The sequence below is a fragment of the Leucoraja erinacea genome, chromosome 31, assembly GCF_028641065.1.
Source record: "Leucoraja erinacea ecotype New England chromosome 31, Leri_hhj_1, whole genome shotgun sequence".
In the NCBI taxonomy this organism is placed as follows: domain Eukaryota; kingdom Metazoa; phylum Chordata; class Chondrichthyes; order Rajiformes; family Rajidae; genus Leucoraja; species Leucoraja erinaceus.
The window spans coordinates 10,567,984-10,586,975 of NC_073407.1; the positions used below are offsets into that span (position 1 = coordinate 10,567,984).

General features: G+C 44.1%; 3 protein-coding genes across 8 annotated transcripts in view; 1 reads left to right on the forward strand and 2 right to left on the reverse strand.

Moving 5' to 3' along the window:
- Positions 1 to 707: 707 nt before the first annotated feature.
- rpl28 (ribosomal protein L28) overlaps positions 708 to 18,992 on the reverse strand; it is an 87,800-nt gene continuing 69,515 nt past the window's right edge. The window contains exons 2-6 of the mRNA XM_055659913.1: positions 5,013 to 5,040; positions 4,061 to 4,149; positions 3,123 to 3,246; positions 1,727 to 1,845; positions 708 to 853 (exon numbers count right to left, since the gene is read on the reverse strand). Of these exons, the coding sequence (XP_055515888.1) occupies positions 764 to 853; positions 1,727 to 1,845; positions 3,123 to 3,246; positions 4,061 to 4,149; positions 5,013 to 5,040 (450 nt within the window). The 3' untranslated portion in view covers positions 708 to 763. The remainder of the gene's footprint in view (positions 854 to 1,726; positions 1,846 to 3,122; positions 3,247 to 4,060; positions 4,150 to 5,012; positions 5,041 to 18,992) is intronic.
- Positions 5,427 to 14,765, forward strand: LOC129711903 (uncharacterized). 4 transcript variants are annotated; one of them, XM_055659907.1, is made up of 7 exons: positions 5,427 to 5,636; positions 8,974 to 9,088; positions 9,444 to 9,589; positions 11,383 to 11,482; positions 12,520 to 12,641; positions 12,885 to 13,127; positions 13,402 to 14,765. In XM_055659907.1, exons 1-7 carry the CDS (start codon positions 5,555 to 5,557, stop codon positions 13,506 to 13,508), a joined length of 915 nt encoding a protein of 304 aa, XP_055515882.1. In that variant the 5' UTR covers positions 5,427 to 5,554; the 3' UTR covers positions 13,509 to 14,765. The 4 variants fall into 4 exon arrangements, with proteins under 4 accessions (XP_055515882.1, XP_055515883.1, XP_055515884.1 ...); XM_055659908.1 differs by having other exon boundaries at positions 5,429 to 5,636; positions 9,477 to 9,589; XM_055659909.1 differs by having other exon boundaries at positions 5,436 to 5,636; positions 8,964 to 9,088.
- The window catches only part of LOC129711899 (myomegalin-like), a 102,339-nt gene continuing 98,815 nt past the window's right edge, over positions 15,469 to 18,992 (reverse strand). For 2 of the 3 annotated variants that reach the window (XM_055659901.1, XM_055659900.1), the window contains 2 exons: positions 18,077 to 18,128; positions 15,469 to 16,186 (listed from right to left, as the gene is read on the reverse strand). In XM_055659901.1, the coding sequence (XP_055515876.1) occupies positions 16,044 to 16,186; positions 18,077 to 18,128 (195 nt within the window). In that variant the 3' untranslated portion in view covers positions 15,469 to 16,043. The remainder of the gene's footprint in view (positions 16,187 to 18,076; positions 18,129 to 18,992) is intronic. The other variant, XM_055659903.1, reaches the window with a different exon arrangement.

An 18,992-nucleotide genomic window follows, 5' to 3' on the forward strand; every position in this document is an offset into this window, starting at 1 on the left:
TTTCTCCAGCATTTTTGTCTACCATCCCTTTAAAAAGCCTCTTTCCAAATGATCATCCAACTTATCTCTGCCCTTCTTGATTTTATGTATCTGCAGGTCACCCTTCAGCCTCCTATGCTCCAGGTGAAAAAGACCCAGCCTATTTACACTCCCCTTGTAATTCAAGCCTTTCATTTCACATGTGCGGGGATTGTTGGTCTCGGCGGGCAGAAGGGCCTGTTTCTGCACTGTCTCTCTAAACTAAACAGGAAATGGAATAAAATTGCAGAGTATTCGTTAAACAGAGAAGTTGGGCAGGGTTGATTCAATGAGACCAAGATGGGTTTGTACACAAGTTACTGAAGGCCAACATGCTGGTGAGTAAGCAATGGGCAGTCAGTATTTTGGGTTTTATTATAAGACCATATTGGCATTAATGATAAACAATCCTTTATCATAGGCAAAGTGACTCTGGGCATTGGGTGCAACTTCAAACCCAAGGTCTCCACTCGTCACCTCACCTCCCCACACTGCCAACCTTCTGTTATTTAGATTAACTTGAAACCAAAAATGATTCCAAATTGAGGCAGAACACAGGGCACAACCATTGAGGAAGCCGTGTCAAATTTAGACATTTAGAAAAGGCCTTCATAGAAACACAAAAAAGCTGCGCAACTTTACACTCTGCTCAAGTCCCGAGAAGATAAAACGGATGCATTCAAAGAGAATAAGCACTCAGCTCGTCCTTTATTATCATAAACTGTGTATAAAATTATTGACAGCTTTATGCATTCTTGGTTGTCCTGGTGCGTTTCTTTTTGACCACAACTGGTTTCTGGCTCTTCAGGATGGCACTGGCACGACGGAGCGCAGCCTGCAAGGAAAGGCACACATCACGATGAACATCACCACTCACTAAACAACCTGTAATTCAAACATCTCACACCAGAGATTTAGAAGAGCATGCAGTTAGAAGAACGGTCACCTCAGTTCCACAGACCTGGCTAAATCCAGACTTTGGATGTTGTTTGCATGTTCTGCAAACGCAGAATGCTTCAGTTTCCTCCCACATCCCAAAGACAGGAGAGCTCTTGGGTCGATTGGCTGCTGGTGTAGGTGAATGGTGGAATGTAAAGGAGGTATTGGGAAAGCAGGGATAACGGCTTGTGCGGGATTAGTGTAAATTGGCAAGATAATCGTCGGCACGGAATCAGTGGCAGAAGCACTGTTTCTGTAGTGCATGTCTAAACAAAGGCAGGTTGGGAAGAATGTTTAATACAAATATCAGATTTAGCAGGTGGATAGATGCCACTCAGGCAGAAATCTGATTAAGAGTTAATGCTAGTAAACACTTAGCTATTGAGCAGATTGGAAAGTAGCATTTTCAAAACTCTGCTCTAACTGAATCCAAAAATGGAAAGAGACTGGGTTCTGAACTATTCACTTCTGTGCAATACTTTGGTGGGTTTGCAAGTGCAAAAAAGATTTGTTCACAATATTCATTTGGACGGCGTAGGAACAAAAGGTAAAACGTTCATCCTCAAGTACAGTGCATGCAATCATTGAACCATAACAATCACCAGACTGGGAGGGGCAGCTCAATACTGCCAACTGGTCACTTGACACACAAAAACCCCACATATGTACATGGTTAAAAACTCATTCCCCATAGCTGGAAATAACAGAGCAACTAACAACCCATCACAGCCAGCAGTCGACTGTACTTAAAGCATAGAACTCTTCGTACCATGCGGAGATCCTTCCGGTAGTTGTTCTTGCGAATGATGTGGCGCAGACTGTTCAGGGTAGCACGACCATTCTTATTGATGGTGATCTTTTCATAGGATGTCGCTGGTTTCCTTTGACCTAAATTATTATAAACATAAAATTGTTTACTGACCTGAACAATGTTAAGAACAAGTAGACTATAAGGACCAAACTGGGGATAATGCAGGAAAGCAGCTCTGAGGCAACAGATTAGAAATGAATGGAGCAGCACCAAACTAAATATACCATGCAAATTAGTCGTGCTCTGAGGCCTCAGCTGAGGAAGATAGGCTCTTCCCATTTAATTCATTTCTAATGCTCAATTGCTTCAGATAGAAAAATAATCTCAATACATTCAATCTTACTACAATTAGAATATCCCAGTCATGGCAACATTATTATAAATCTCATAAGATCATAGGTGACAGGAGCAGAATTAGGCCATCCAACCCAAACGTCTACCCCGCCATTCAATCATGGCTGATCCATCTCTCTCCTAACCCTTCTCCTGCCTTCTCCCCATAAGCTCAGCCACCTGTACTAATCAAGAATCTATCTATCTCTGCCTTAAATATATCCACTGACTTGGCCACCACAGCCTTCTGTGGCAAAGAATTCCATAGATTCACCAGCCTCTGACTATAAAGAAATTTGTTCCTAAAATAACGTCCTTTAAATCTGAGGCTATGACCTCTAGTCCTACTCTCCCACTAGTGAAAACATTTCCTCAGCACTCTTTCCAATGCACTTGCATCTATTGCATTTGTATCTCATAGAGGTGTTTAAAATCATGAGAGGAATAGATCGGGTAGATGCAGTCTCTTGCCCAGAGTAGGGGAATCAAGGAACAGAGGACATAGGTTTAAGGTGAAAAGATTTAATAGGAATCTGTAGGGTAACTTTTTTCACACAAAGGGTGGGTGGTCAGTGTATGGAACAAGCAGCCAGGGGAAGTAGCCAAGGCTGGGACTATCCCAAAGTTTAAGAAACAGTTAGACAGGCACATGAATAGAACAGGTTTGGAGGATATGGACCAAACGCAGGCAGGTGGGACTAGTGTAGCTGGGACATGTTAGCTGGTGTGGGCAAGTTGGGCCAAAGGGCTCGTTTCCACACTGCATCACTCTATGAATCTAACATGGAGGTCATAAGTGTATGAAGTACACAAGCTATGCCGTAACTAACAGAACTGGTAGTTCTAACAAATCTGAAGAAGGGTCGACCCAAAACGTCAACCATTCCTTCTATCTAGAGATGTTGCCGGTCCCGCTGAGTTACTCCAGCTTTTTGTGTCTATTAACAGAACTGAGCACCTAAAATACAAAGTGCATATGAAGACATCGTCCAGAGACAAGGAATTAAACCAATGCACCTACCCGCTCGCTTTTTCAGGACTACAACCACTCCTTTTCCATCAGCTGCTGGCTCTACACCCACAGTTTTACGATGAATGAGTCCATTGTAACGGTAGGAATTTCTGGCCTTCAGGTTGTTGGGCTCCTGCATGAAGTTTAAAAATGGAACAAAACATCAGTGCAAAGCTCCATGAAACAATCATCGCTGAGTTAGATGCATGGAAACAAGACCAAGTAAATTTGAGCAGTACCAGACACGGCTGCAACAGCAAATAAATTAAATTGGTGCAAAGTACTAAAGACATTCCAGTTGTTCACAACAACACTAGCAGCTCCACTAATGAAGAAACAGGTGGCTAAAAATACAAAGATGTCAGAGGGCAGTCAATACAGAAAATTGCAGAAGGGAAGTCAGGGTATTTAAACCCCTCAGGGCTTGCATTGTAAATGGCAGGGGCCAGATTGCTGTAGAATAGAATTCTAAGGGTACAAGCACGCAGTTTTCAGGAAGTGGCCCCACAGGTATTCAGGGTGGCAGTTAGTTGTGTAGCACACAAGCCTCTATCAGACAATACAGGCATCTTTAATACAGTATAAGAGTTGTGATGTCACATTACAGCTTGAGGAATATGGGTCAGATGAAAATGGGATTAGCTCAGAAAGGCATCTTGATCAGCACAGATGTGTGGGCTGAAGGGCCCATTGCCGTGTTGTATGACCACAATCCGGGAATGCAGAGAGGGCCTGGGAAGGGGAGAAAGGGCTTATAGAGTGCAAGTCCCAAAATAACATGAGGGCCCAGAGGTCTATGCACTGGTGGGGAGGGGAAGGCTTGTGGCCAAGGGACAAGAAGCAGCCCAGGGGATGGGGGCGAGGGTGGTGTATGTGGTGGGAGGGGAGGGAAAGGGGTGCGTGTTTTGGGACATAAGATTTGTAGTGAAGGTGGGGAGGGGACTCACCGTGCTGTAGACCTGTTTGTTGCGTTTGATGAGGAAGCTGGAGCAGTTGCGGACGACCATCCATTGCAGGTGGGACGACATCTCCAGCCCTGGGATAGTGGAGACACAAAGCGGGTCAGAGTCTGGCAGCAGTATTGGACACCCTCTTCCCACCCAGCACTTCCATAACCCGACACCGCAACCAACATACCCCAACTACCCAGGCCGTAGATGGCAGCCTGATGTGCACAGCAAGATCCATTCACCCACTACCTCCCTCTCCTTATATTCAGATTCATATTCAATTTTAATTGTCATTGTCAGTGTCAGTGTACAGTAGAGACAACGAAATCCATTTAGCATCTCCCTTGAAGAGCGACATAGCAAACGATTTGATTAAAAAAATAATATACCGCCCCCAGGCCCCATATCTCCACCCTTCCCTTCCTCAACAGCATGCCGGCCACGACACCCTGATCACCACAACCCCGAGCAACCCCCCTCCCCCGGGACCCACTCAGTCGCCACCCACCCCTGGGGGCCTGATGCAAACAGCAAGTTCCCACAGGCCGCAGGCTCTACCTACCCTCTCTCTCTCCCTCCAACCCCCCCCCCGCTCCCCCTGGTGCGCGGTGTCCCTCTCCCACCGTGGCCCCGCTCCCCCTGGTGCGGGGATCTCCGTTCCCCATGGGCCGCCCCGCCGCCCCGGTCCCCGGCTCCCACCTGCCCCGTTGCCCCACTACCCCGGTCCCCGGCTCCCACCCACGCTCCGCCGCCCCGGTCCCCCGGCTCCCACCCGTACCCCGGTCCCCGGCTCCCACTACCCCACTACCCCGCCGCCCCGGGCCCCCCGGCCCCCCTGCCCCACTACCCCGGTCCCCGGTGGCCCCCCTCCCCCGGTGCCCACCTGCCCCACTACCCCCCCCCGCTCCCACTGCCCGCCGCCCCGGTCCCCCGGTCCCCCGGCTCCCACCTGCCTCGCCGGCGCCGCGGACAGAGAGAGCGAGGCCGCCGCCAGCGCCGCCTTTTCACCCGCGCTCCCTCCGCCCGCCGCCTCACCGCCGGCCCGCCGGCCGCGCATCCGCCCATCTCGCCACCATCCACGCAGACCATTGCCGCCACACACCGAGCGCCGCTCCGTTACACCGCCCGCCACATCTCCCGGCCGTCAACGCGTTGGTCTATTTGCCATTGAGTGTGGAACTACATCGCCGCCGCGGAAGGGTTCGGGTATCGTGCGTACCGGAAGCAACGCACTCGGCGCGCGACACTTTTGGATACGTCACGCCGTCGGGATGGGTCACGCCGTCGGGCTGCGTCACGCCGTCGGGTTGCGTCACGCCGTCGGGCAACGTCACGCCGTCCGTCCGCGTCACGCCGGTGTGGGCCTCGGGGAGGCGGCGCCATCTCGTTGCTTGGCCGCCGGAGGGCAGCGGCAGCGGCAGCGACAGCGGGTAACAGCGGGGACGGAGGATAGCGGACAGCGGACGGCTCCGCGGCCCGGTCCCGGTCCCGATGGAGCGGCGGGCGGCGCTGGGCGAGCGGCTGCACCGGGTGATCGGACCGCGGTTCCCGGACCTCGGCGTGAAGTTGACAGGTACAGTCGCGGTGGTCGCCATGGTGATGGCCCGGGTGGGGCGAGAGGCCAGCATCATAGAAACATAGAAAATAGGTGCAGGAGTAGGCCATTCGGCCCTTCGAGCCTGCACCGCCATTCAATATGATCATGGCTGATCATCCAACTCAGTATCCCGTACCTGCCTTCTCTCCATACCCCTGATCCCCTTAGCCACAAGGGCCACATCTAACTCCCTCTTAAATATAGCCAATGAACTGGCCTCAACTACCCTCTGTGGCAGAGAGTTCCAGAGATTCACCACTCTCTGTGTGAAAAAAGTTCTTCTCATCTCGGTTTTAAAGGATTTCCCCTTTATCCTTAAGCTGTGACCCCTTGTCCTGGACTTCCCCAACATCGGGAACAATCTTCCTGCATCTAGCCTGTCCAACCCCTTAAGAATTTTGTAAGTTTCTATAAGATCCCCTCTCAATCTTCTAAATTCTAGAGAGTATAAACCAAGTTTATCCAGTCTTTCTTCATAAGACAGTCCTGACATCCCAGGAATCAGTCTGGTGAACCGTCTCTGCATTCCCTCTATGGCAATAATGTCCTTCCTCAGATTTGGGACCGCGGGTACACAGGCCATTCGGCCCATCTCGTCCCTGCCGACCAAGATGCCCCATCTCAACTACACCCATTTGGCCCATATCCATCTAAACCATTTGTTGGTTGGATAGTCTAGATGCAGGAAGATTATTCCCGATGTTGGGGAAGTCCAGGACTAGGGGTCACAGTTTAAGGATAAGGGGGAAATCTTTTAGGACCGAGATGAGAAAATCTTTTTTCACACAGAGAGTGGTGAATCTCTGGAATTCTCTGCCACAGAAGGTAGTTGAGGCCAGTTCATTGGCTATATTTAAGAGGGAGTTAGATGTGGCCCTTGTGGCTAAAGGGATCAGGGGGTATGGAGAGAAGGCAGGTACAGGATACTGAGTTGGATGATCAGCCATGATCATATTGAACGGCGGTGCAGGCTCGAAGGGCCGAATGGCCTACTCCTGCACCTATTTTCTATGTTTGTATGTGCCTGTCCGAAATGTCTTTTAAATGTTGTTAAACGTCCATGCCTCGACTGCCTCCTCTGGCAGCTTGTTCCATACACCCACCACTCTCTAAAGACAACGTTACCCCTCATCAGATTCCTATTAAATCTTTCCCTTCTCACCTTAAACCCATGTCCTCTGATTCTTGATTCCCCTCTGGGCAAAAGTCCGCATTTACCCAATCTATTCCTCTCATGATTTTCTACACCTCATCCTCCTGCGCTCCCAGGAATAAAGTCCAAGCCTGCTCGACCTCTCCCTATAGGCCCAGGCTCTACTGTCACAAATATACATCCTCATAAACAGGAAAGATTAGAGGGATACGGACCAAATGTGGCCAAATGGGGCATCCTGGTTGGCATAGACGTCGGGTCACAGGGCCTGTTTTACATGCTGTGTGACTTTAATTGCTTCATGTGAACTCTGGTGGTGTGGTCTGCCGGCTCATAGACCCAATAATGGAGACACAAGGAACTGCTGATGCCGGAGTCTTGTGCAAGAAACAAAGTTGTGGAGGAACTCAGTAGGTCAGGCAGCATCTTTGGAGGGAAATGGACGATGTTTTGGATCAGGACCCTTCTTTAGATGGCACCATTCCAATGGAGTTCCACACTGGATCTGCTGTTTTTGAACTAAACGTTTGTCCATTCCCTGCACAGTGACCTCCCTAAAGTTGATTACAATCCCTTGTTGTTGATTGTGATGCATCACTCCAGCTCAGACCTGAAAATTGATGCATTCCTTAATGTTACACATTTTATTTCAACCCTAAAGACCCAGCCAGGGGATATGTGAATTTTTAATAAAAGATTTTGATGATTGACCCAAAGCTGATAGATGTGGTCAGATCCGTTTGTGCCTTTGACGTTTTGGGTTAACACCCAACATCTGTCCTGACCCGAAATAGCGATGGTTCCGTTCACCCACAGATGCTACTTGACCCACTGAGTTCCTCCAGCAGTTCTTTGCCACAGATTCCAGTATCTTCAACCTCTTGTGTTTTGGGAAGGCAGGGTCAGGGCAGAGGTGCAGATTTTAAAAAAATGTGAGCAAGTTGGGCTGTCCTTATTCATTGAACAATACAACAGTGGCCCTTCCACCTGAAAGTGATCCACGTTTTTTGTTTGCAATAAAAAAGTTCAAATGTTTTTTGTTTTTTTTTTCACAATTATGCAGAGAAGTAGCAAACTGATTTAAAAATGAGTGAAGTACAAATAATTTAAAACCATGAATAAAACAAAATTTATTGGAACTTTGCACCATTTTCTGTTTATTCTTTTTTTTTAGCACCTGCTGTGTGCGCTCATAGTGTTGAAATTAGGATAGCTTGTTGGATTGCTTTTAATTAACAAAGGTCATGCCCAATATGTATGGTACGTTCCTGTGGAAAGCTGTTAAATGAATGGTGTAGGAGGCACGTAGGTGCAGAACTAGAAAAGGGAAAGATTTTGAGTGAGTTAGAATCTGGCTTTAAACTGTTGAATTAACAACGAATGCAACCCTTGGACATCCATATAGAACATAGAGCAGCACAGAAAAAGACACAAAGTGCTAGAGTAATTTAGACATGCACAGATGACCATTCGGGTCAGGACCCTTCTTCAGATTAATCACCTAATCTGAAACATCGTCTATCCATGTTCTCCATAGATGCTGTCAGATCTGCTCAGTTACCCCAGCAGTTTGTGTCTTTTTTGTAAACCAACCAAGTCATTTAAACTAGTTGTAATTGCAAAAGGAACTGTAGATGCTGCAGTTGAAGGGTCTTGGTGAGACCAAAACACAAAGTGTCTCCAAATCTGAGGGGAAATAGATGCAGAGATGGTTCACCAGACATTTTGTGGGTCTGAAGAAAGACTGGAAGAGTCCTGAACCGAGAACTTATCACCAAAATTCTAGGGGTTCCCTCCACAGATGTCCCGTCCTGATTGGGGGGTCCTGCTTGGATAAAGGGGCTCCGAGATGAGTAAAGAACCAGCACTGGAACTTTGCCACAGAGGGTGTCAATTCTCATTGGGTTAATGTTTTCTGTTCATATGGAGAGAAGGCAGTACGGGATAGTGGAATATGATCATATTATGGCGGTAGGCTCGAAGGGCCGAAACACCTAATTTCTCTATGTTTCTCTCTGGTTTTGCAATAGTTGTATAAATCTTCCCAATGTTTGGCGCTAAAAGAAGAGTGTCATTGGATTAGATTATCCCAAGAATTGTAAAGATGTAATGTGACAGATAAAATAATGCCATAAATGTTTTGCTTTGAGCCTCTCCCAGGGATGTTGCTGGAGCTGCCAGTTCCTGTACTGGATCAGATGATACATGACGAGGAGTTGCTGTCTGCTGGACTCGAGAAAGCACTGAGCACACTTCAGAACTCCACAGAGAAATGGCAAGACTTCACTCATACCTCTCTTGGGTGCTGTTTGTTATGGAAAATGAATTAATTAATGAACCCCCCCCCCCCATAGCAGGCCGCTATGCCCGGTTCTCCTTTGTTCTTCCCTCCGCTCACGGTGGTTCCCCCCACGCAGGGGTCCTCCTTTCTTCTGTGATGGTATCTGATCTGATCTAACGTCTTATCAGTTTCTTTATACATTTTTATGTGGTTTGATTTTGGCTGCCTTGCAGTGTTAAATTAGCCCTAGTATGTGCTGGAGTGGACACTTATTTTGGGGAATGCATGCATATTGATAGTGACTGATATAATCTCAAAAGGATCATTGTTTTCCGCCTGTTAATTTCAGTGCGAGAGACAAAGTATTTTGTTTGACTTCCAGTTTGTTTAAAACTGTGGAGGACGATACGGATTCTGATTCTACGGATTCGCTGGGCGATCAGCTGTATGACCTGGTGGATAGTCACCGAACCGGGCACAGTGAGCAAATAACAGGTTAGACGGCCAAAACAATGTACATAATGCTCCCAATGTATTCTCACCAATGTCTTGTACAGCTGCGGTATTACATCCCAACACTTGTAATCAATACCCTTCCCAATTAAGGCAAACATACCAAATATATTCTTCACCACATCATTCTCGGGGAACTATTCACCTGCACCCCTAGGTGTCCCTGCTGTACAACCCTCTTCAGGATTCCAGCACATATTGTGTAGGTCCTGCCCTGGTTTGAATGCATCAGCTCATACTTGACCGAGTTCAATTCCATCTGCCAATCCTTGTCCACTATCATAGTGAAATGAATAGATTGAGCTGCAGATGATATACCGACCATCTCTCGAGCAGTTCTGTTGATGAGTACAGGGTTGTATTCGCCCCCATGCTTCCTCAAGTCAACAAGTAACTCTTTGTCTTGCTGATGTAAAGGGCTGGGTGGTTGCTCTGATACCATGACACAAGGTTTCACAATCTCTTTCTTGTACTGTCTCACCGTTGTTGATCGGGCCAACAACATTGGTATCATCTGCGAACTTGAAGACCGAGTTGGCGCTGTACTTGGCAGCATAGTCATGAGTGTACAGGGAGTGAGTGAGCAAGGGACTGAGCACACAACCCTGAGGGGCTCCAGTGTTAAACCTCAGGTTGAATGAAATGTTCTGACATTTCATTCTAACTAACTGAGGTTAGTCAGTCAGGAGTTCCAGAAGATAATACAGGTAGACCCCCCCCCCCCCCCCCCCCACACCCACCCAAGGTTAGCATCCAGTTTAGGAATGAGTTTATTCTGCATTTATGGTGTTGAAAGCCGAGCTATAGTCAGTGCATCCAGTGGCTGAGCTGTAGTCAGTGCATCCTGATCAAAGTGATCCTGAGCTAAATATAGTGCAAGGGAGATGGCGTGCTCTGTTGACTGGTAATGGGGAGGATATATCTACATTGAGTCTCTGAGTCAAAGTTGTGGCTTTTGGGTCCTATCCCAGAGACTGGTGCACCTTCACATGCAGTGCTGAGGGCGTGCTGAACCATCAGGCGGGAACTTTCAGGTGAAACATTAAACTGCCCTCTCAGGTGAATGTGTGATTTGGAAACTGATTCTGGGAAAAGCTTGTCACATCAGCTGTCCCCTACAAATATCAGTGGAATCAGAGTCATTATTCAACCTTTCTTGTAACTTAGTGTTCATAGGGATCTCCTCTTGCTGTGTGCTCATTTCACTGCAAATTGAGAATCTCCAGTCACCAATGTACAATTTTAACCATCCCAGCTTCATACCCATGTGTAAATGGCTAGAGAGAGGACATCAAGGAACTCAGTTATACCAAGATACTCTGGGTAACATTCCAGACCATTTACCACTACGTCCTATTTTGATTGTCTGCCAAGGGGAACCAACATTTATCTGCATTACTTTAGCAGGTTTTTTTTTAAAACTCTGTGACTTTGCCACAATATCTGGTAATCTGCATATCTAAGATTTACCACACCTTCATCCAGATCATTTGGAGTGGGGATGACTGAGGTTACACCTGCCTACGATAAACAGCCACACATACCCTCTGGCTTCTCCCATTGGCCATGTTGAATCCATCTTTATTAGATAAACTAACATTGAAGTGCAGATTAATATTAATTGTTCTACGTATAAATGGGTGAATGTGCTGATGTTTACAGGAATGCATGACCTTCCAGGCACACATGGATGGTTATTAGATAAACTAACATTGAAGTGCAGATTAATATTAATTGTTCTACGTATAAGTGGGTGAATGTGCTGATGTTTACAGGAATGCTGCTGGAATTGGGAAGCAATGAAGTAAAGAAGCTGGTCAGTGACCTACAACTGTTGGAACAAAAGATTCACATTGCCCGGGAAGCACTGGAGCAGTGAGTTGATGTCTATGTGTTGCAAACAATGTTTAGAAGCGTCGATATTCGGTCTTTAATGGCTCATTATTAATTCGAATTGAACTCAATTGAGCAGGGCTCATAATTATTCAGTGGCTTTTGAATAAACTACTCTGCTGGTCTGGTGGGGGGAGATTGTTGCACAAAGCAGTGGTTTGCAGGAGACTCAAAAAGGGGGACTACAATTGAAATGTTTCAACATCTTCAGTCAACAGTCCATTTGCTAGTTCCCTTACCCCAGGTTAAAAAACTCTGTATTCACGTTATCTATTACCCTCGTGATTTTAACCTCTAGATCACCTTCAGCATCCTGCGTTCCAAGGCATAAAGTGCCAGGCTGCCCAACATAAACCTGCAGCTCGCGCCCTTGAGTCCTGGCAACATCCTCGTAAATATTCGCACTGTTTCCATCTTAATGGCATCTGTAGCAGTGTGACCAAAACTGAACGCAATACTCCTGGTGCAACCCCAATGTTTTGTGCAGCTATGTACAAAATGTCACAACTTCTATACTTATTTCCCAAACTGAAGCAGGCCAGCATTCCAAAGCTGCCTTCACTAACCTATCTATCTGGGACACCACTCTTAGGGATCTATGCACTTCTACTCCTAGATCTGTCTGCTCAACAACACTCCCTGTGGCCATATGTTCATTGTGAAGGTCCTGTCCTGGTTTGACTGCCCAAAATGTAAAATTTTGCATCTATTTGCATTAAACTCCACTTAGTCATTCACCAACCCACTTGCCGAGCTGTACTTCTTGATAACCATCTTCCCTATATTACTTATTTTAGCACGATCTGAAAACTTACTAATCATGCCTTATACATTCTCATCAAATCATTGATATAGATGACAAATAGCCACCGATCCTCGAGGTGGACCACTAATCACAGGCATTCAATCTGAAATACAACCTTCCAACCTCTACTTCCCACCATAAAGCCAATTCTGTATCTAGACTAGAAAATATATTGTACCACACTTGTAACACTCAGCACTTTTCACACCTGCAGGGCATTGCCTCCCAAGACGTGTGTATCTGATTTGGACTGTGATGATGTGAAGGAGAGGCTTGGAGAGAAGATTTTTGAACAGGTTGAAAAGATTGACCCAAAGAACTGTGCATGCATCACTGGTGAGGCTAAACTCTTCACTAAGTCTGTGGGGGAAAAATGCATCATGATTTACATGCGAGAACAAATGGATCTGCTGACAATTTTTTTAGGACTAATATCTGACCTATCCTGTCAAAGGGACTTAAATCACTATATTGAAGTAGCTGTATGGCTTCTTGGTATCTGTTTTTTTAAATATTTTACATTTACTAATTTCTTACAATAATGGGGCTGTGGTTTGTCAATGTGAAACTGCGCTTTAGGAATGCTTTTGGAATTGGATCCGTCAGCTATTCAGAAGTTGCTGACCGACAGCTTGGCGTTGAAAGGTGCTGTCGAAAGAGCTCAGGCTGCACTTCCACAGGCAGCCGCTCAGAGATCCTCAGATTCCGACCTGAATAATGAGGACGTAAGTGATCTGGACAGTGAAACCGAAAATCTAGGAGAGGAATTGTACAGTTACATCAACAGTACAAAATACAGTCTGCACTCCAGCAAGCTAACAGGTACATGTGGTTAAAGACATTAAATATGCTTTTATTACCAGAGTTATTCTAGACACAGTTCATTATAGACTGTGAAAAGGCCAGAGGCTCGGATTGGAGCGTTGTTTTGGTGCATTGTGTAAATGTTACTCTCGTTGAGCTGGTGGGGGAGAGGTGGAGCTTGGTGCCAAACAAGTGATTGCTTTCTCCATGATGATGTCTTGATGTCTGACTCTTGATGTCTGATTTTGATTAGACTAATAGCATTAACACCCCTGTAATCTTTCGTTTGTAGGAATGCTGCTCGAGATGCCTCACAGCAGCTTAGTGGAACTGCTGAAATCCCAGAAACAGCTGGATGAGAAAATCCAGCTTGCTGCTGCAGCACTGACAGACAGCTGACAGAAGTCCTGGCTTGAGTCTACAGGGGCAAGAGTCATATCACTATTTAATTTAGAAGTGTTATGTTTGTACAGGCTAGCCAAATAACTACATTGGTGCCACACTACAGGGCATTTGTCAACTGTCCATGGTTGGGTTTGAACAATGTCATCAATCAATGTGTATCTGTTAGTATGTGACACTGCATTACAGGTCATAATGTTATATGAGGAGAATAACTGGTAACTTAAAAAAAAAAAACTACAATAATTTGCAGATTGACAGACAAATAAGGGACTTATTCACTGAACCTAATGGGCCATCTTTTATAAAAGATAGACAGGTGCCTGTTGCTACATAGAGCTTCATAGTTTAAAAAAAACATATGGTCTTCATAATATATTGAGCTGGAAGGAATTGCTTTTAAAATTATAGGATTCCTCACTGAGGCCAAGTATTGCCCAGGTGCCACTTATTTATGGTGAAACAATCAGCAATAGACCAAACTCAAACAACCTGGTTTCCAAAAGGATCAAGGCAATTGAAAAAGGCTTCCAAGTTTGAATACTGACTGCACTGTGAGCTCATGACTTGAAGGCTCAAAATACATGCTGCTTCAGTGTGACCAAGCCCCAGGAGAGCTGCTGGCTACATCACTGGCTCTCTTACACACCTCCCCCTGTCACAATATCCAGTGATTCTAGCTTCCCAGTCTGAAAGATCCCAATCTAAAATGTCACCTGTCCATGTTCTCCAGAGATGTTGCCTCACCTGCTGTTACTCTAATCCTTTTTCCCCACTACACAAGGTGAGGACGTGAATAAGTGACTTGATTCAAAGCTTTAAGTTTAATAGCGTCTAATTAAATACACACTCTTTGTTCCTCACTACATGGTCAGATCAATAAGCTATGTAAATCCTCAGTACTGTTTGTACATAATGTTCAGTTAGAGGTTGAGAAACACAACAGCTTAATAGGGGACAAATATAACTAGGTTGCCAGTGTGAATGTTTAGTATTTTCACAACAATCGGGTCCACTATTCAAATGTTTTATTTAATGAAAAACCAAGTTTGATCTTATTTCTGAAACTGAACGTCAAAGTAATTCCTGATTAGGATCAAACTTTATGGGCAGTTGTGCAATAGTGAATTAAACTTGATCGTACTATGCACAATTAGCGGAGAAGCTGGTTTTCTTGCAAATGTTCATGTTGCAATTATTTTTGCATTAAAACATGTAGTGAATGCTTATTGAAAATAAATCAAACCAGTTAAATGGAATATGCTGACTGGTAGTTGTGTCCACAGGGTTTAAAATCAGTACCTTAGCTTCTAAGATGGGTGACTTTCCTGGTTTCCTGTTTATTTATAATTTCAACTACATTGGATTTTTATATTACTAACTTTACAAACCCCGTGCTAGGAATGTTGTGCTGCATGCGTGTTCTGGCAATCTGCTGGCGAATTGAGAACCAGTGACAGGGAGCAGCAGAGTTAGAGCAGCTTCCTGCATCGTTGCAACAAGCACAGCATCATTTCTGGTTTTCTGTGCCTTTCGGCTGGTTTGTACCCAAACACCTGTTAAAACTTTGGTAGGTTCTCCTGTGCGGCTTAAAAAAAAAACAGGTTAACATTACAAAGGAAACACAGGATAGAGTACAGGAGACTTGGTCAGCATTTAGGTACAGTACCTTCAACTTGCTATACATCTGCTTCCAATCAATTAGAGAGGTAAACCAGATCAAATGAGGTAGAAGTAACGATGAGCCATAAGGTTTTGTTACGTCTGGAGTGCAGTCAACGGCACTGACAGTCTCCAGCTTTCTTCCGTTGGGATATGTTGGAGCATCTGATAAATTCCACACGGGACATCAGAAGCAAGCAATACAACACTTTGCAGAAAATGAAAATATTCAAGTTTGGGTGGACTGGTGTGGTATCTCCCATAACAGGAGCACAAAAGTGGATAACAAAGTCAGTAACGATACAAAATATATTTTGAAAAATAGAACAGACCCATACATTCCAGTAATGTACAGCATGGTAGCTACCTTTCACAATGTGGAATTTCCACACGTTCTTTACAATAAAAACAAAACATTAATATCAGGAGGATTTAAATTTCCGGCCAAGGCAGTAACTTAGGAAAGAGACATATAACAGCACATCACAATAGTCACACAGTTTGTATTGAATACAAACTCCAGATTATTTACAAAATAGATTCTTTACACAACAATTATTGTTGAACTGAATCAAATGTACAAAAGTTCCAATTGCATTCTGAAATGATTCAACATTTCTTTGTCTACATAATTTTAAGTACTTGTACAACATTTTTAGAACATTTCCAGTCTCACCTCAAAAAATGTCCCTTTAGCATCTCACACAGTCTACAATATTTTCTGTTCTAAATCTCTGTACCACCTACATTACATTTAACATTTAGGATCAGCGGAAAGTTCCGCACTTATGTGCAAAAAAGCGAATGTTTTCAGGCATTTTTTTTAACAATACAGCAATTCAACCTGTAAACGGGTTGATTCAAGAGTTTTTAATAACTGCAGAATGATGAGGTCAAAGAGTCGTACTTTTCATCCGAAGCAGAGCAAGCATCTTCACAAGAGCCCCTACTGTTGATAGCTCTACCAAGGTTCATTGGTTCCCACTTACAGGCAGAACTTCGGAGGGCTGGGTCTGGACAGAGGAAATAATTGATTGTGTTAGTGTTTTTTTTTTTTTTTTTAAAACAAAAACCTTGATATCACAATGAAATGAAGCAGACATGAATTCAAGCAAAATTTAGCGAGTCAACACAACACTGTGGATCTGTGTAATCAACACCATTAACGTGCACAACAACTCTGGTTTACCATCATGCAGAATAAAGGACATTTTAAGGGAGAACAGATATATGGACATAAATCAGATTCACGGCACAAAACAGAAAACCAAGTCATTTTATATTAATCTTTGGAAACAGCAGAAACCTCAAAAATATTGCAATCTTGAATAGCAATCTGAAATTTTGGGATAAAGAAATACATTGCATTGAGAAAAACTCATTTCAGAAGGAAGCTAAAGTAGATTGTAACGAATTGATGGCTTCCTAAGTTTTCCCTATGGATGACAAAAAAATAAATAATTTTAATCTAATGAGGAGGAGCAAGACTTTGATCTAACAATCCGTAAAAAAGGACAGATAATGGTCTAGAAACATTTATTGGTAAGTAAAGAAATAGCAGACTAAATATATATATGGTAAATGAGGTAAAAGCCACCCGATAATAGTTGAAAATCCAGGGGCAATGGGAACCAGCTTAGGGCCTTAGAAAAAAAGGTACTGGACAAGCAAGTCTTGAACCTGCCAATCTTCGCCATGGGGTCTTGAATGTCAATGGAAAGAGTGGATGCCATAGTTGTGAGCTTCCAAAATTCCCGTGATTCTACAAGTACTGGCAGATTGGAAATGTGCTTTTTTCAGAAAGAGTAATGTGTGCACGCACACTCGTGTGCGAGTGGACTGAAGGCTAAGTGTCCTAAAGTTTCTTAACTTTGGCATTAGGGAAATACTGGAATACATCAGTTTATTCTCACCGGGAACCTAGGGGGCCCAAAGAATAGACACAAATGCTGGAGTAACTCAGTGGGTGAGGGCTCAAAGGGTGATCTTTTACAGCTTTATAACATTTTGATACGATAGATAGTCAGAATCTTTATTCCTGAGCAGTGGAGTCTAGAACTAGAGGGCACAGGTTTTGGTCAAGCGGGGAGGAATTTAAAGGTATGAGGAGCAAGTTTTCACTCATCTGGAACGAGGTGCCAGAAGGGGTGGTAGAGGCAGATTACAACATTTAACAGGTTTGGACAGTACTCGCACAAGAAAAGTGAGGAGTGATATAAGCGTATTGCAGGCAAATGGGATTAGTATAGATGGCATCGATTGGTATGGACCAGGTAGGCCAAAATAGGTCATCTCTGTGTTGTACATTTCAATTTCTACCTGGCCGCCACCGCAAATCACTGAAGGTTGCTCACTGATTTGTACTATTCTGTAACCATGCAAAAGGTGCAAGAAGTTGACCAAAGTCATCTGTAGCCTTTTAATGATATGACAATTATCAGTGACTCTCACAGGGGAAGGAAATGGTTTAAAACGCCTTGAATGTCATTCTTTCAGGTTCTTGGGAGATTCTATCTATCAATTTATCAATAGCTTACATGCTTCAATTCCTCTTTCAGTCATTCCAGATTAATTTTGAATCTATGTTTAAGTGATCTCATTGCTTTCTAGCCGTGGGCCAGTTTCAGCCATCTGTGGGTTTTAATACATTTCCACAATTTGGTGGTAAAATATTTATATGTTGAAGTGTACAGGAGGATATTCTGTGAGGGAGCAATTTATAGAGCAGTGTAGAGATGAACTAATCGTGGCATTCATAGAAATGAAAAAAATGATGCATCACTAAGAATACTTCTGAGAAAGCTATACGTCCACTGCAACAATTCCGTTTGTGAAAATTAAAATCCATGTGAATCATGCATTAGCATGCATTAATTAAAGAAGTGATGCCACACTTAACCAACCTTCACTTTGCTTTGGAAAGCCTTTAAGATCAAAAACCAGGTAATGATTCATCTGGGACATCTCAGATGGAGGGCGAGAGTAAAGTAAAGTAAAGGGAAAGAGGAATAAAAATTGAAGTGAATAGGTTTGAACACACAGGAAAGGAATTTGACAGAAGTGTACTGATATAGGAAAACACACAACTGGAGAGAGGACGGTTCACACGGACAAACAGAAGACAAGCTGTTATCAAAGTACAGCTTTGTAGATCGATTTAGAAGTGCTGATCACGTCAAAAAATACTGGTCTTTGCAATATATGACCTATTATGATGAATTACTCCAAATATACGTACTCAAAAGAAATGTATTTAAATAATTTCATACATCAATCTTATATACTTATTTGCTACGAATCTAAATGAAAATTCTCTAATTTTGTATTCATAACCTTGAATAAAGGTTCTGAATTTCTCACCTGGAAAAACAAGTACTGAAATGAATGTTGATGCCTTCAGCATTACTTTTAGCCCAATATAATTGCAACTAATTTTCACTTTCTGCTCCAAACACATAAAATCAGGAAATGGTATTTTTAAACAAAGATCAAAACCGGTGTCACACCTTCAAATCACTCACCATCAGTATTGACATCAAGCCCATTTCAGGAGTGGTGTCATCTTTCTCAGGAAGGAAGATCAAAACTCAGAATCTGTTTATACCTTGAGTTGGAGCAGCTACTTCTATGAGGTTAGGATAATTAGAATCCTTGGATAGATAAACCTCTGATGGCCCAGTAGCACAGCTGCTGACTCACATTGCCAGAAACACGGATTCCATCTTAACCCCAGGTGCTATCTGTGTGGAGTTTGCATGTTCTTCCTGTGACCAAATGGGTTTTCGTTGGGTGCTCCGGATTCCTCCCACATCCCACATA